The sequence below is a fragment of the Schistocerca nitens genome, chromosome 6 (assembly GCF_023898315.1).
Source record: "Schistocerca nitens isolate TAMUIC-IGC-003100 chromosome 6, iqSchNite1.1, whole genome shotgun sequence".
In the NCBI taxonomy this organism is placed as follows: Eukaryota; Metazoa; Arthropoda; class Insecta; order Orthoptera; family Acrididae; genus Schistocerca; species Schistocerca nitens.
The window spans coordinates 663,130,797-663,144,765 of NC_064619.1; the positions used below are offsets into that span (position 1 = coordinate 663,130,797).

The following is a 13,969-nucleotide window of genomic DNA, read 5'->3' on the forward strand; positions in this document are numbered from 1 at the left end:
ATCGTTTAATGTTCTTGCGACCTCATCACGCAATGCGTGGGGAACATTGCGCGCTCTGAAAAACTTCGGTTGCGCGTTTGCTTTCGGTTCCAAATGTGCTTCATAGTTCTTAGCGCAACCAAGGCCCGGTGCAAAAATGTCCGCAAATTCTTCACATAGACTAGAAACACTGGCGGAAGGCACAGTCTGAATCACTGAGAGGACCTGATTTACTATAGACAAGTTAAACAACTGAAATAAATCTAAACCAAACAAGTTCACTGCAGTAGAAGAACGAAGAACGTAAAATGACACAAGTTTTGTTTGTCCCTTGTATGTTGCAAGAAGGCTGCACTGTCCTAACACTGGTATTTTCTGGCCTGAGTAACTATTGAGCTGAACATTTGCGGCACGCAACGGAGGTTTGCCCAGTTGGTTGTACGTGTCGTGATTGAGCAATGAAACTGCAGCTCCGGTATCGAGCTGGAATGGAATCACGTTGCCTGCAAAGTCTAAGTCTACAAAAAGTTTATTGTCCTGCTGACGACAAAAGCGACTGTGTTGTGCAACTGGAACAGACACTGGGAAAGAATCACGTGCGACGTGACGGGACTTCCGTCGACGTCGACGCACACTTTTTGTGGAATGAACACTGTCACCGGACGGGGTGGAATGAACTACATGAATATCCATGGGCGAAGGTTCACGAGCCTGAGTTTCCTTGGTTCGATTCCGGCGCGAATCAAAGGGCCTGGAATTGGTGTGAGTGTCTGATCTGAGCTTTTTCTGGCAAACACTTTGGACATGTCCTTTCTTATGACAGTAAAAGCAAATAGCTTGTCGTGACGGGCAATTTTCACGCGAATGTCTAGTTGCACACCGCGGGCATGATTTCACTGCATTAGCGTGCTTACGCGGCGCACGTGTTTGCGAGCTAGGCTGCCGCTGCGCTGACGGGCGCGAGGGCCGCTGAGCGTCCCGTGCAGCGGGCCCGGCGGGCCGGTTAATGTGACACACTGCCGGCGAAGTTGCAAATGAGTCCTGAGCAAAGTCAAGTGTGTCTTGCCTATCCAATATGTCTATCACTTGTTGAAGGGAGGGATTAACTAGTTTCAAAATCTGTTCCCGTATGCGAACATCAGAAACGGTCTGTGCTATTGCATCACGCACCATAGTATCTGAATAAGGAAGTCCACATTCGCATTCAAACGCACACTCCCTAGTAAGTCCTTGCAATGTCGCAACGCACTCCCTATTAGTCTGACCGGCTGTACGTTTTGTACGAAAGAACGTATACCTTTTTGCAACGACATTTACTGTTTCCTTGAAATAGGCATCTAAAGCAGACAAAAGTTCTTCGTAGGACAGAGTTGCTACGTCGCGCCGGGGAAACAACTTCACTATCACACGGTAGGTGGACACACCGACACAAGAAAGCAAAAACGGCTGCCGCTCATTACCTTGAATTCTGTAGGCGGCGAGGTGGAAGGCGAATTGACGGGACCACTCTTGCCAGGACTCGTGGGTTGCATCAAAGGGTCTGAATTGAAGTGCAACAGCATGTTGTGGCTGCGGTAGCGATGAAGCGGCGGCGGCCGCATCGGTGTGCAGCGCACGTTGACCCTGGACAAGCTGGCCAAGAGCATCCAATAACGCCTGCGTCTGCTGATTCTGCAAGCGATAAAATTCGGACAGTACATCTGGAGATTGTGGCGAAGCCATGACACAAAGAAATTAGGGCAAAATAAAACACAATATCCTTTGTAGACTCGTCGCCATGTGATGTGTCGGCAGCGGGGCCAACACCTTGTAGATAGAGGTGGCTTAAAAGGCACGCTAGACTAACGCAGACGGGCGTGAAGTACTGGAACCGGATACGTAATTAATGCTATGAAGAAAAGTATGTAGCTGGTATAATACTTATCTTTAATCAATCATTGTGGTACATCGCACAAAGGAGACTTTAATTACAATCACTGTAAGGCTAATGGCGCCTTGCTAGTTCGTAGCCATTAACTTAGCTGAAGGCTATTCTGTCTCTCGGCTAATGAGAGAGAAAGGCTTCGTACGTCTAGTCGCTAGCTCTGTCGTCCGTACAACTGGGCTGAGTTCGAGTCAGTCTCTCGAGACCTGCCTTGTGGTGGCGCTAGGTTTGCGATCACACAGTGGCGACACGCGGGTCCGACATGTACTACAGGACCGCGGCCGATTTAAGCTACCACCTAGCACGTGTGGTGTCTGGCTGTGACACCACAAGTATAGTTCGCAAACTTACCTTTAGGGGGGAGCGCGCAGTTTATGAAGTAAAGCCACCATGGCCGCATTATTCCTTTTGCTGCTACAGAGACGTGCTCCCCGCATTTTGTCATCACTGCACTGCTCGCCTGTGCAGACACATGGTGTTCCAACTGCTTTGACACACTTATCATTCGATTTCACAAAAACTGCTTGGCCCAAAAATTTGATTTTTACACATCTTCTTGACTGATACCTCCCCCCCATAAATTACTTAATATTGGTTCGATGTTCAACGCAGTTATTGTGCAGCATTAAATGTAGTAAACCATTGCACGAAATTTTGAAGAGTTTGCAGAGGTAAAAGTCCATAGCGTATACTTTCCGTGTGGTCGATTTTAGTTGTCACAATGTTGAGAATGAAATGTGGACAAAATACCTAAATTTCATATAAAATTTACTGTATAACAATATCTCATTTAATTTAAGTACTAGATAGGTGTCGTATGTAATACTGAGAAATATTCCGTCTTTCGCGACTGTAATTAAAGTTTTATTTATACCAGAGTCATTTCCCTTCTAATTAAAACAAAGTTGGCGAAGTACACAAAACTGAATTGTGGACGTAATAAAAGATAGAAACTAAAATATATTGTCAGTGAGGCGCAGTGCGCAAACAATTTGTGTTTGTCACAACGGACAGCAAATATTTGCCAAAACATAGATCAGTCGACGAAAACATTGAATATGATGGTGTTGCCAAAACAGCGAAGCAAAGAATTGCGTCAGACAATCAAGTAGCTCGGCAACGTACGAGCCGAAATTCTGCTCTAAATAAAACTTTTAATACTGTCGCGAAAGAATATATCTCAATATGAATAGTAAAACAGCGACTGCGGAAGAGAAGATATACAAACAAAACAGATAACATGAAAACTGTATGTGTGCCTTTTCATTGTTTTTAATTGTTGTGAAAATAAATATTGGAGGACAAAATTAGAAAAACCGAAAACTTATTATGATTATAATGAAGAGACAAAGCACTAGAAATTTCAAAAAATTACATTCACACGAATAAAATTCATTGAGTAAGACACTTCGATATTGTTTTTCAATAAAAAAAAATACTAAGCATCGAACAAGGTTTGAACTCACAACCTTTCGCTTAGCTGTCTAACACTTTTTTTATTTTATTTTATTTTTTTTCTAGCAAAGGAAATAAAACAAAATCATAGCCATTCCTACAGGGCACCGCCACTTGTGTCCCTGCCAAACTGTTACCTCTTCAGGCGTTGCCTTCCTAACTATACATAACCACACCCTATCTAAAATGTGAAGAAACTACACCATACGGGACTAACGTGTGTGCATCAAGGAGACTTTAACCATTACGCTAACGCAGCTCGTCATTCAATAGAATTCCTAGAGGACTGTAAAATATCACGCAAAATACCGACAAACACTCTTGGTATGACTATGAATTATTCACGTTTCGTCGAAGTACAGTAGGAAATAAACAATTACCGCTGTTCTTTATTGCGAAAAAGCGATTCGTGAGAATGATACAAACACATTTCCTTGCTATCGCCTGAATTAGGATGCTTATTGCTTGTTTGGTTTAATTAATTAATAGAATATGAAGCAATTGGTATAAAGAATGCTTTTTCCAAACTTTCTTTTATAGAAAGTCTGCTATCAAGACATTGCTGTTTTTCAATTACTTTATTTATGACTGAACGTTTCTAAAACTGAAGACACTCGTCCGTGCTCTGCACTGCAGTCGAGCTCTGGCAAAGTCGTTCTCTGTTCATTGGCTGACTGTGTTTTGTGACGTCAGCTGTGCAGAACGAACCTAAACTCGGCCGCCGTCGTAAATGCGTAAATGACGCGCACTATAGTAGTGCCCGAAGCGATCAGAGATTGCATTGACGCGAACGGTGCAACGTCACACTGTTGCACAGCGCACTACGAACTATCGTTTTCCGCTGCGAAATGTGTGCAAATGAACTAGCCATGGGAAGGGGTGCTTTCACAGACGGTCTTTAGGCCACCTCGTGAGGCCTTTTAGTGTCGATTCTGAGTGTCGATGTGTCTGAAATGTTTTCCTATGCCAACCATAAGAGAACAGCGTGAATTCATCGATAGGCGTCGCGGTTCTGACCTCCATTGCAGAGGTGTTAAGAAAAGGGGTGAGATGTGGGTGACGTGGGAGGGTGGGATAGGGGCAGGGGTGACGACCTTCCCATCATACGATACGCCCAGGCTGGCTTTGGAGAGAGAAATTTTGTGTCAATGTGACAACACTGACTCACCTTACAGCTAACATGAACTGAGGTCTGGCCTTTCTTTCGCATGTGTCGACACCTTACTGTCTGAAAAGTTTCCGAGGGTGATGTTGCAGGACGCCAGGATATTGCATCATTACAGAGGGAGGTTGTAGTCATCTTTGAGCCAAATTTCAAATTTCTTCGTCACGATGGGGGCTAATGTCAAGATTCAAAAAAGTGACACTGTAATTTTTTGCGCCGTGAATTTCATGTACCATGAGCAGTAACCTGTAAGGTGTCAGGCAAATCCAACACCTTCCATGAAAAACCTGACATGATAGCAAATCCGGCAGTATGTCACATAGCTCCGAATAAATCGTGACATTAAATTAACCAAAGTAATACCATCAACGAGTGAGCAAATGGAATACCACAGACTAAAACAAGAACGCCTAAATGCATGTCATACCTTCCCAACGTGAAACAGATGCAGTTCCAAGGGGAGAAACGAGAGCAGAAGCCGAGAGCAGAGCCGTGTAGGCTAGAAGGCCCTGCGATAAGGGACACCCATATCACCGGCCGATCGCCGGGAGGTCCACCCCCCAGCCCATGTTAAAAGATAGAGCTCACTAGAAGAACAGTATAGATCTTACGACAACACTACAAGGGCCACACCAGCTGCAGGTTTTAGCGTGAGACTATACGCGTCTATGTTACGCAGCAAACATTAAAAACATTGCCCCACCACGAAAAGTATAATGTTTCTCATTACATAGACAATTTTTGTAGGCAGAGCTTAGGGTTAACATTGAGCCCTGATTGGTCAGTTGAAAACACAGCCAGATACATTTTCTTAAACCAACTTCCATAAATTGTAGTAAGGAGAAGTTCGAGAGAGTTGCTACCGAGACAGCGAGGTGTGTGGAGCTGCGCCGCCCGCTGCCCATGACACTACCTAACCACCGACAAGGTAATGAACGCACTCGATGCCGCATAAGAGCCCATAAGGCTTCACTCAGAACTGCAGAAGTCTCATCTGTTACATTCTCTTTTTATTTAATACTAGTGTCGATCGTCAATTAAACTTCGTGGTATTCACATTTGCTACTTGAGTTAAAATCTGAAATGTGATGATTTTTCTGTTATATAATTATTGAGAAGCCACATCAGCCACTGTAATTTACGACAAGTTAAATAAGTAATTAAAGATAATTGAGGGTCACTGTGGACCATTTTGATAGTTTTTTCTTTTATGAAACTTAATTTAACCCAAATTATAGATGTGATATGGCATAGGTAATCCTTCGATCCATTATAGAACTTGGAAACCAATTCAGGGAATATTCGTTCACATTTTTGTTGAACGCAGTTGGTTTTTATCATCCTGTATTAAAATATTTCCTTTTATACATAGTGAAATTTATAAACAATGTTTTGTGAGTAGAATAAAAATTCCAGTGGTAAACTTAAGTGCTTTTTGGATGTTATTTTACCAGCTAACTAAAAATAGGAAAGCCTTGCTCCCCTTCCACTAAATTTAGTTAGTAATAAGATTCTTTTACAGGGAGTGCAGTGGAGCTGACGCTGAAATCATTAAGAATTTGATTATATCATCGCTAGTCTCACTGAACTCTTCTCAACTCTACATGTCATGTGTGGTCTGGCGTCTCCTTACCAGCAACAGGTCCCAGGTTCAAACTAGTCAATTCCCTAAAAAACACACTCAGAGCGTCGTTGCGCGAAAGTGGTAGGGAGACACGACTTAGAACAAACAGACACCACGCAGAATGTTAGAAACCCAGATTACTTCGCCTGTCCCAGATGCGATTTATGCTTGTTCAGTTGACAATCTTAAGGTGCATGACATATTTTCTCTGCCAGTGTTTTTGGCTGCAGTGTTCAATACCGTATGTGTTCAGTTGCCCAGATCCACCCATTACTGAGTGAGTGGCCCACAACTGTCTGCAAGTTGTTTACTGCAGGCTGCTGTAGACTCGGACTGGGACTGACGATGTTGTTATTGTGATGCAGGGCGTGAAGATGGCGCAGCCGTCGGGCTGGCTGGACCCGCAAGTGTCCTACTTCAGAGAGGGCAACTCCTTGACCTTCATAACGATCGACTGGGTGCCGCAGGGCGGCGGCGCCAGCTTCCCGCACGTGGTCGCGGTCACGGGGAAGTCCATCAAGGCCGTCACCTCTGGAGCGCTGGCGGTCACCGAGATATACGGCTGGGCCGACAATGGCACTGTGTGAGTAACCTGTTCCACTGCCCGCTGCGGCTGTGACGTCATCCCTAGCTGCGACTTTCCTCTCTGGTCTTGTCCTCTTGCCATCCTGTGGCTACTTTCCTTTTAAAAATTTTATTTCTCGAACAAAGAGTGATTAAAAGTGATTCAGCAATATAATTGCGTAGGCTTCCGCGGCCAGAGTCACTCGACATAAAAGTTTTATGGGTTTGGTACCGCGTCATAATGTAAAAGCTACTGCTGCTGGAGAAAAACCAATGTTTCGGCCACGATTGCAGCGGCCTTCTTCTTGGTCTAATGGTGCGTTCTAGCTATGCAGTGTCCCTTATATTTTGTTGTTAGTGTTCACTGCGCATGCCATTACGTCATAATTTTAAAAAAGGTAGTTAGTTTCATTGGTCACTTAAGGAAGAAGGAGCGGGAACTTTATTCTAATAGGTAATTGCGGTGGAGGGAGATCGTGACCTCTGCTGTCTATTGGCTCGTGTTATGTACCACGATTGGTGGCCACCGTCGAATGAGAAGTTGGCTGCTGTTTACCAACTGCTGGACGTCAGCCGCGCTGCGGCAGTTACTCGCCGGTGGTGCTCGTGCCTCGTGTTGACAGTGCGGTCTGTTGGGCTCTGATTGCTGGCAGCCAAGATGGGGCGAGCCTCAGTCCATCCTCCCTGTTCATGTTATTAAGGTGTTTAAGTTCTTACGCGCTGGGTGGTTCTTCTGCGCTGCGCACGGATCCTACCACCACCCAGCGCAGAAGAGCTCTGTCATCCGCTCTTTGGAAATCCGTGCGCAGCGCCTAAGTGATGCTCAAAACATCACACCTGAGCTTAAAAGGTTACGCACAACGTTTCTAGCCAATGGCTACAGCCATAAGTCGATAAACACAGCCTTGTCGACGAACACAAGCAAGAAAGATAAGCAGGAAATAGACAAACTGCAGCCAACAGTACGCTTACCCTATGTGAAAAACGTTACTGACCGAATAGGCAAACACCTTCGCCGCGTTGGGGTGCAGCCTGTCTTCTATAGGATCCAGGACGTGCTAGGCTCCACTAAGGACAAGGTGGATGCATTACACACTGCAGGCGTTTACAAGGTGGAATGCGAATGTGGAGAGGCATACATCGGCGAGACTGGTAGGCCAATAGCAACACGCATTCGGGAACACGAGCGTTATATTCGTCTAGGGCAGGGCCGGCCAAACGCTGCACAGTGTGCAGACGTGCGGAAGTGCTGCACATGTGCGCACGTGTGTGACAGGGAGCGACAGCGCCATCTGTTATTAGACATGTGTCCTAAATGAACGGCGGCCGCTCCACTTTCCTGTTTATGTGGTACAAGCAAGAGGAAAATTGGTCATTAAACCAATTGTTTCAATGTACGAGGGCCGTTCAGAAAGTAACCTCCGGTTGATTTAAAAAAATACACCAAGTTAAATAAAAATATTTTAATATATACATCTTACAACTACATCTTTGCATTATTTTTCTACATAGTCTCCATAGCGATCGAGGCACTTATCGTATCTCTTCACAAGCTTTGAAATTCCTTCTGCATAAAAATCACCCGCTTGTGCCTGGAGCCAGCCTGTGACCGCATCTTTGAGCTCTTCGTCGTCAACAAACCGCTGTGACCCGAGCCATTTCTTCAAATGCATGAAGAGGTGATAATCACTTGGCGCCAGGTCTGGGCTGTAAGGTGGATGGTTGATAACGTCCCACTTGAAGGACTCAAGAAGGTCCGTTGTTCTGCGAGCAGAGTGAGGACGGGCGTTATCGTGCAAAAAAACGATACCGGAAGTCAGCATACCACGGCGTTTGTTCTGTATAGCCCGTCGTAACTTTTTTATTGTTTCACAGTACACGTCTTGATTAATGGTCGTACCACGTTCCATGAATTCAACCAACAACACCCCTTTGGCATCCCAAAACACCGTTGCCATCAGTTTTCTGGCAGAAAAATCTTGCGAGGCTTTTCTTGGTTTGGTAGGCGAATTTGAATGTGCCCACATCTTTGATTGTCTCAGGGTTCACGTACTTAATCCAGGTTTCGTCACCGGTCACGATTCTGTTTAACAATGGTTCTCCTTCGTCCTCATAACGTGACAGAAAGTCTAATGCAGAAGCCATTCTTTGAGTTTTGTGGTGGTCGGTAAGAATTTTGGGCACCCATCGTGCACAGAACTTACGGTAACCCAATCTTGCTGTCACTATCTCGTACAAGAGAGTCTTAGAAATCTGTGGAAAACCAGTAGACAACTCCGACATTGAGAAACGTCGATTTTCACGAACTTTTGCATCAACTGTCTGAACGAGTTCGTCAGTCACCAATGATGGTCTACCACTCCTCTCTTCATCATGAATGTTTTCTCGTCCACTTTTAAATAAACGTACCCATTCACGGACAACTCCTTCACTCATAACTCTTGGTCCGTACACGGCACAAAGCTCACGATGAATAGCTGCTGCAGAATATCCTTTGGCTGTAAAAAACCTTATGACAGCACGCACTTCACATTTGGCGGGGTTTTCTATTGCAGCACACATTTCAAACTGCCACAAAAACTAAACTAGCGCAGGTACGACGTTCACTCGACCACGGTTTGATGCCGACTGACCTGTTGACTGCGTGAACGCACAGATGGCGTCGCTACTCCCCCCACAACCCGCACTGTGACCAATCGGAGGTTACTTTCTGAACCGCCCTCGTATACTTACATATAGGTTTTTTTTTTTAAATGTGTGAAGGGCTACGCTCAGCTGAAGTCGATAAAACATAACATTCATCTAACTGTCGGTTATTATGCAGATTTCAGACGGAACTGATGAAAGGTGATCATCGAGAGGTCTGCGGTTATCATTCTGTTCAAAGGTCAGTGAGAGAGAAATTATGTGGGTGTAACTGAGGGCACCGAGAATTACTTATAGGAAACCTTGCACTAGTTTGATGTTATTTGAAATCATGAATAAGATTCGTTGGAAGTCGCTAAGTGATCTCTTTCTTAAATACTAGCTCAAAAACATTACGCGTATTTACCTTCCGTCAGTCAAGCTTCCCTATTAAAAACCCACGGTTGTTAACTGTATTACATGTCCTATTGGGTTAAACTGTTAACATAAAAGTTGATGTCTCAATTAGTAGACTATGACAGTATTTTAAATGTTTAATACGCGAAATACCTTCCCATGGTTGGCTTGCAAGCTGTGGAAAGAGCACTAGAATGCGCCGGTAGAGAGTATCCCAGCAAGTGGATAAAGCGACATCTGTGCGTAGAAACATGCACTACATGAACGCTGACGGCTGCGGCGTGCACGCTGTGACCCGGAAGTTGCACGTGTGCAGGAGCACCGCACGCGTGCAGAATTTCTGGCCGGCCCTGGTCTAGGGCAACACAACAAATCCGCAGTGGCAGAACATCAGCAAGATTGCGGGAAAGAAATAAAATTTAGCGAAGTCTCTGTGTTGGCCAAGCAGCCAGTTATGACGAAACGCAAAATCAGAGAGGCCATCGAAATACTTAAACACCCTAACAACATGAACAGGGAGGATGGACCCAGGCTTGCCCCATCTTGGCTGCCAGCAATCAGAGCCCAACAGACCGCACTGTCAACACGAGGCACGAGCACCACCGGCGAGTAACTGCCGCCGCGCGGCCGACGTCCAGCAGTTGGTAAACAGCAGAAAACTTCTCATTCGACGGTGGCCACCAGTCATGGTACATAACACAAGAGCCAATGGACAACAGAGGTCACTTCCTCCCACCACCGCAATTACCTATTAAAATAAAGTTCCCTCTCCTTCTTCCTTAAGTGACCAATGACACTAACTACCTTTTTTAAAATTATGACGTAATGGCATGCGCAGGAACACTAATAACAAAATATAAGGGACACTGCGTAGCTAGAACGCACCATTAGACCAAGAAGAAGGCCGCTGCAATCGTGGCCGAAACATTGGTTTTTCTCCAGCAGCAGTAGTTTTTACATTATGACGCGGTACCAAACCCATAAAACTTTTATGTCGAGTGATTCAGCAAGTTTTGAATGAGTGTACGAGGGTCATCCGGAAAGTAAAGAACGTTTTGTTTTAACACGTGACTGCGTCCTCCAACCGCCCACCGACCTTGCTGCTCATCCTCTTCAATATAGCGGCAGCTACGATCCTATGCGATTATATACTGCTTAGCTGTGCGGCTTTAAAAGGTTTGACAAAATGTCAGGTATGCAGTGTTATCAGCCTTGTAAACTCGTGAAAAGCCCGACCCATCGAAATTTATAGGCGGATAACTGAGGTTTACGGCAATGTGACGAACGAAGCGTCAGTTTGGAAGCGGTGTATTATGTTTAATGGCGGACGGAAGAATGTTCACGACGAAGATCACTCGGGCCGGTCCTCAGTGTGACTGACGGACTCACAGCAAGCACTGAAACCAAAATTCAAGTGTGCTGTACTCATTCTTTCCAGACATTTCAAGAACTGTGTTGTACGACATCGTTACTGCAGATCAGGCCTATAAAAATGTGTGTCAGGCAGATTCCTCTAATTCTGTTGGATGAACACAAAACGAAATGAACGGCAGCTGCATTGACATTTCTCATTCGCTATGAAAAGGTTCAAATGGTTCAAATGGCTCTGAGCACTATGGGACAACTTCTGAGGTCATCAGTCCCCTAGAACTTAGAACTACTTAAACCTAACTAACGTAAAAACATCACACACAGCCATCCCCGAGGCAGGATGCGAACCTGCGACCGTAGCGTTCGCTCGGCTCCAGACTGTAGCGCCTAGAACCGCACGGCCACTCCGGCCGGTGCTATGAAAAGGATGGCGATGAACTTTTGAATCACACTGGTGATGAGACTTAGGTACCACATTTCACACCAGAAACAAAACTCCAATCAGTGGTATGGCGTATTTCCAATCCTAACGAAACCGAAAAAAGCCAAAGAAGTTTTGATCACAAGAAAGATTATGGCTACGGAGTTTTGGGATTGTAAGTGTGGCCCGCTTGTCGACTACATGGTTAGAGGTTATGCAGTGGCCTACTTCCAGACGCTTCAGCAACTTCGTCGCGCCACTAAAAACAAGCGGCACAGAACACTGACCAGTGGAGCCATCCTCCTTCACGATAATGTACGTCCTCATGCATCGGGAGTGACGTAGGACTTGCTTCAGCTGTTTCACTGGGAGATGTTTCAACATCCGCCATAGAGTTCGGGCTCAGCCCCAAGTCATCATCCCTTATTCCACAAATCGAAAGATTTTTTGAGTGGACAGCGCTACGAACTTAAAAAAGCCGTTAATCAGCCGTTCAACAACTTGGCGACAATTGAGTATACAGAAGGCATAGAAAAGCTGTTAAAACGGGACGACAACTACCTAACTTTGAACAGTGACTACGCAGAAAACTGTTAGGGTATCAAATTATATGTAAAACACAGATTTCTTTAATTATAGCAAATAAAAATTTTTGTAGAAAGAAAAAGTTCTTTACTTGCAGAATGACGTTCCTATTCCACAAAGTATTACGTAAAAAATAGTAACTGATACACTGTATGAAAAGTTTCTTATAACATCATTACAAGTGTTCGGGTATATCCCTGTCTGTGTTGACCAGTGTAGCAGTCATCTGACCCTAGAGTTCAGTCAATGTTGGCAGCAAAAGTGGTACGTAAACACTGTCTTGCACGTATCTCCAAAGAAAGAAATCGGAAACTTTAAAGTAAAGAGACATTGGGGGTCACCCAAAGAGTCCCAAATCATTCTGCGCCGCGCCCAGTCCACCGATTTGGAATTTCCTTAAAGATGGTGAAGCACCACTTATGCCAATGAAGCGGAGCTCAGTTTTGCTGGAATATGAAGTCTGGTATATCAGCTGTCAGGTGATTTCCAGGAAAAAAGTGGTGGCCAGTACCTTTAGCATAGAAGACATTAACCTTTAGAGAATCTGTTCCAATTTCCGTTGGAACATTAGGATTTGTCTTGTCCCATATGCGAATGTTTTCACGATTCAGTTGATAGTTTACCTGGAACGTCGCCTCATCACTGAACGTGAGTAAATTCGTCATCTAACAGCGCTTCCTGGAAAAATATCACAAAATTTTCGGCTGATGGTGTGACCGCTTGGCCGTAAATGTTGCAGCAGCTGTAGGCGATATGGTTTCTGATCAGTCGCTTGCGCAGAATCTTTCATAAAGATGCCTGGGAGATGCCCAATTTGGGACTTGCACGAAGTGTAGATTTCTGTGGGCTGTGGAAGAACGCCTCGTCTAGTCCTTCCACTATTTCACTTGCAACACCTTGTTACCAGGAACTTCGTTATTTACAAAGGCAACCTGTGTCCTTGAACTGTCGACACCACCGCAGAATGCTTCTGTGGGCTTGTGGCTGTCCTGTCTTGGGAAACTACGTTGCTCTTTAATTATGGATTCAGTCTTCTCATATTGCAACACAAAAAATGCTTTCTCATGATTAGTCGCCATTTTGCAAACTGCTATCTCCCTGTCACCTGGTGAATCGCAATGAAACGTGCAATGACATAAACAAAACTTTAAAATATGCGCTTTTCATTGGTTATCACTACAGGCGCGCTGGAATTATGTATTTGAAAGTACAAGTCGAAATACGATGAAGCGTTTGTATTACCGATGTCTGAAAATTTGTATCAGGTCGGTATTCGAACCAGGATTTCCTGTTTTCGGAGAGCAGTCTCGTTAATCATTGAATTGTCTGTGATCGCCTGTCGGTGTGACTCAGTCTTTTGTTGTCACTGATTGTAAAGTTCCTCCTACTGTACTCGGAGCTGTCGTTATATTGTGCAAAATCTCACTTGCACCCACAGCCAGTACCCGTGCACTCCCGGCGAGCGAGACAAATTATGCGATGTGTTACTCACAGGATTAACTAAGTTAAGGTTTATCGGCGGATATGGAAAATATTAGCGATTCAGCTAAATTTATAAAACTGATGTAAACAAGGATAATCTGCCATGATTTGACCCACATGACAGGGTTAAACTTGCATCACATACTCTTGACAAATGAGACATATGACACTACACATCGCTCGGAGTATTAACTGTAGACTAGGATCGCCTGCCATGCCTTGACGTGTATCACAGGGCTAAACTTGCACCTTGCACTCTTTGCGACCAAGACAAATTGCGCAATATATTGTTCAGAGAATTAACTAAGTTAACGTTTATAGGTGGAGCTGGAAAAATTAGCGCTTCTACTAAATTTA

General features: G+C 44.7%; 1 protein-coding gene across 1 annotated transcript in view; it reads left to right on the plus strand.

Moving 5' to 3' along the window:
* Positions 1-13,969, plus strand: part of LOC126262207 (venom dipeptidyl peptidase 4-like) — a 425,317-nt gene that overhangs the window by 328,325 nt on the left and 83,023 nt on the right. Inside the window, exon 10 of the mRNA XM_049958631.1 lies at positions 6,513-6,730. Coding sequence (XP_049814588.1) covers positions 6,513-6,730 — 218 coding nt within the window. The remainder of the gene's footprint in view (positions 1-6,512; positions 6,731-13,969) is intronic.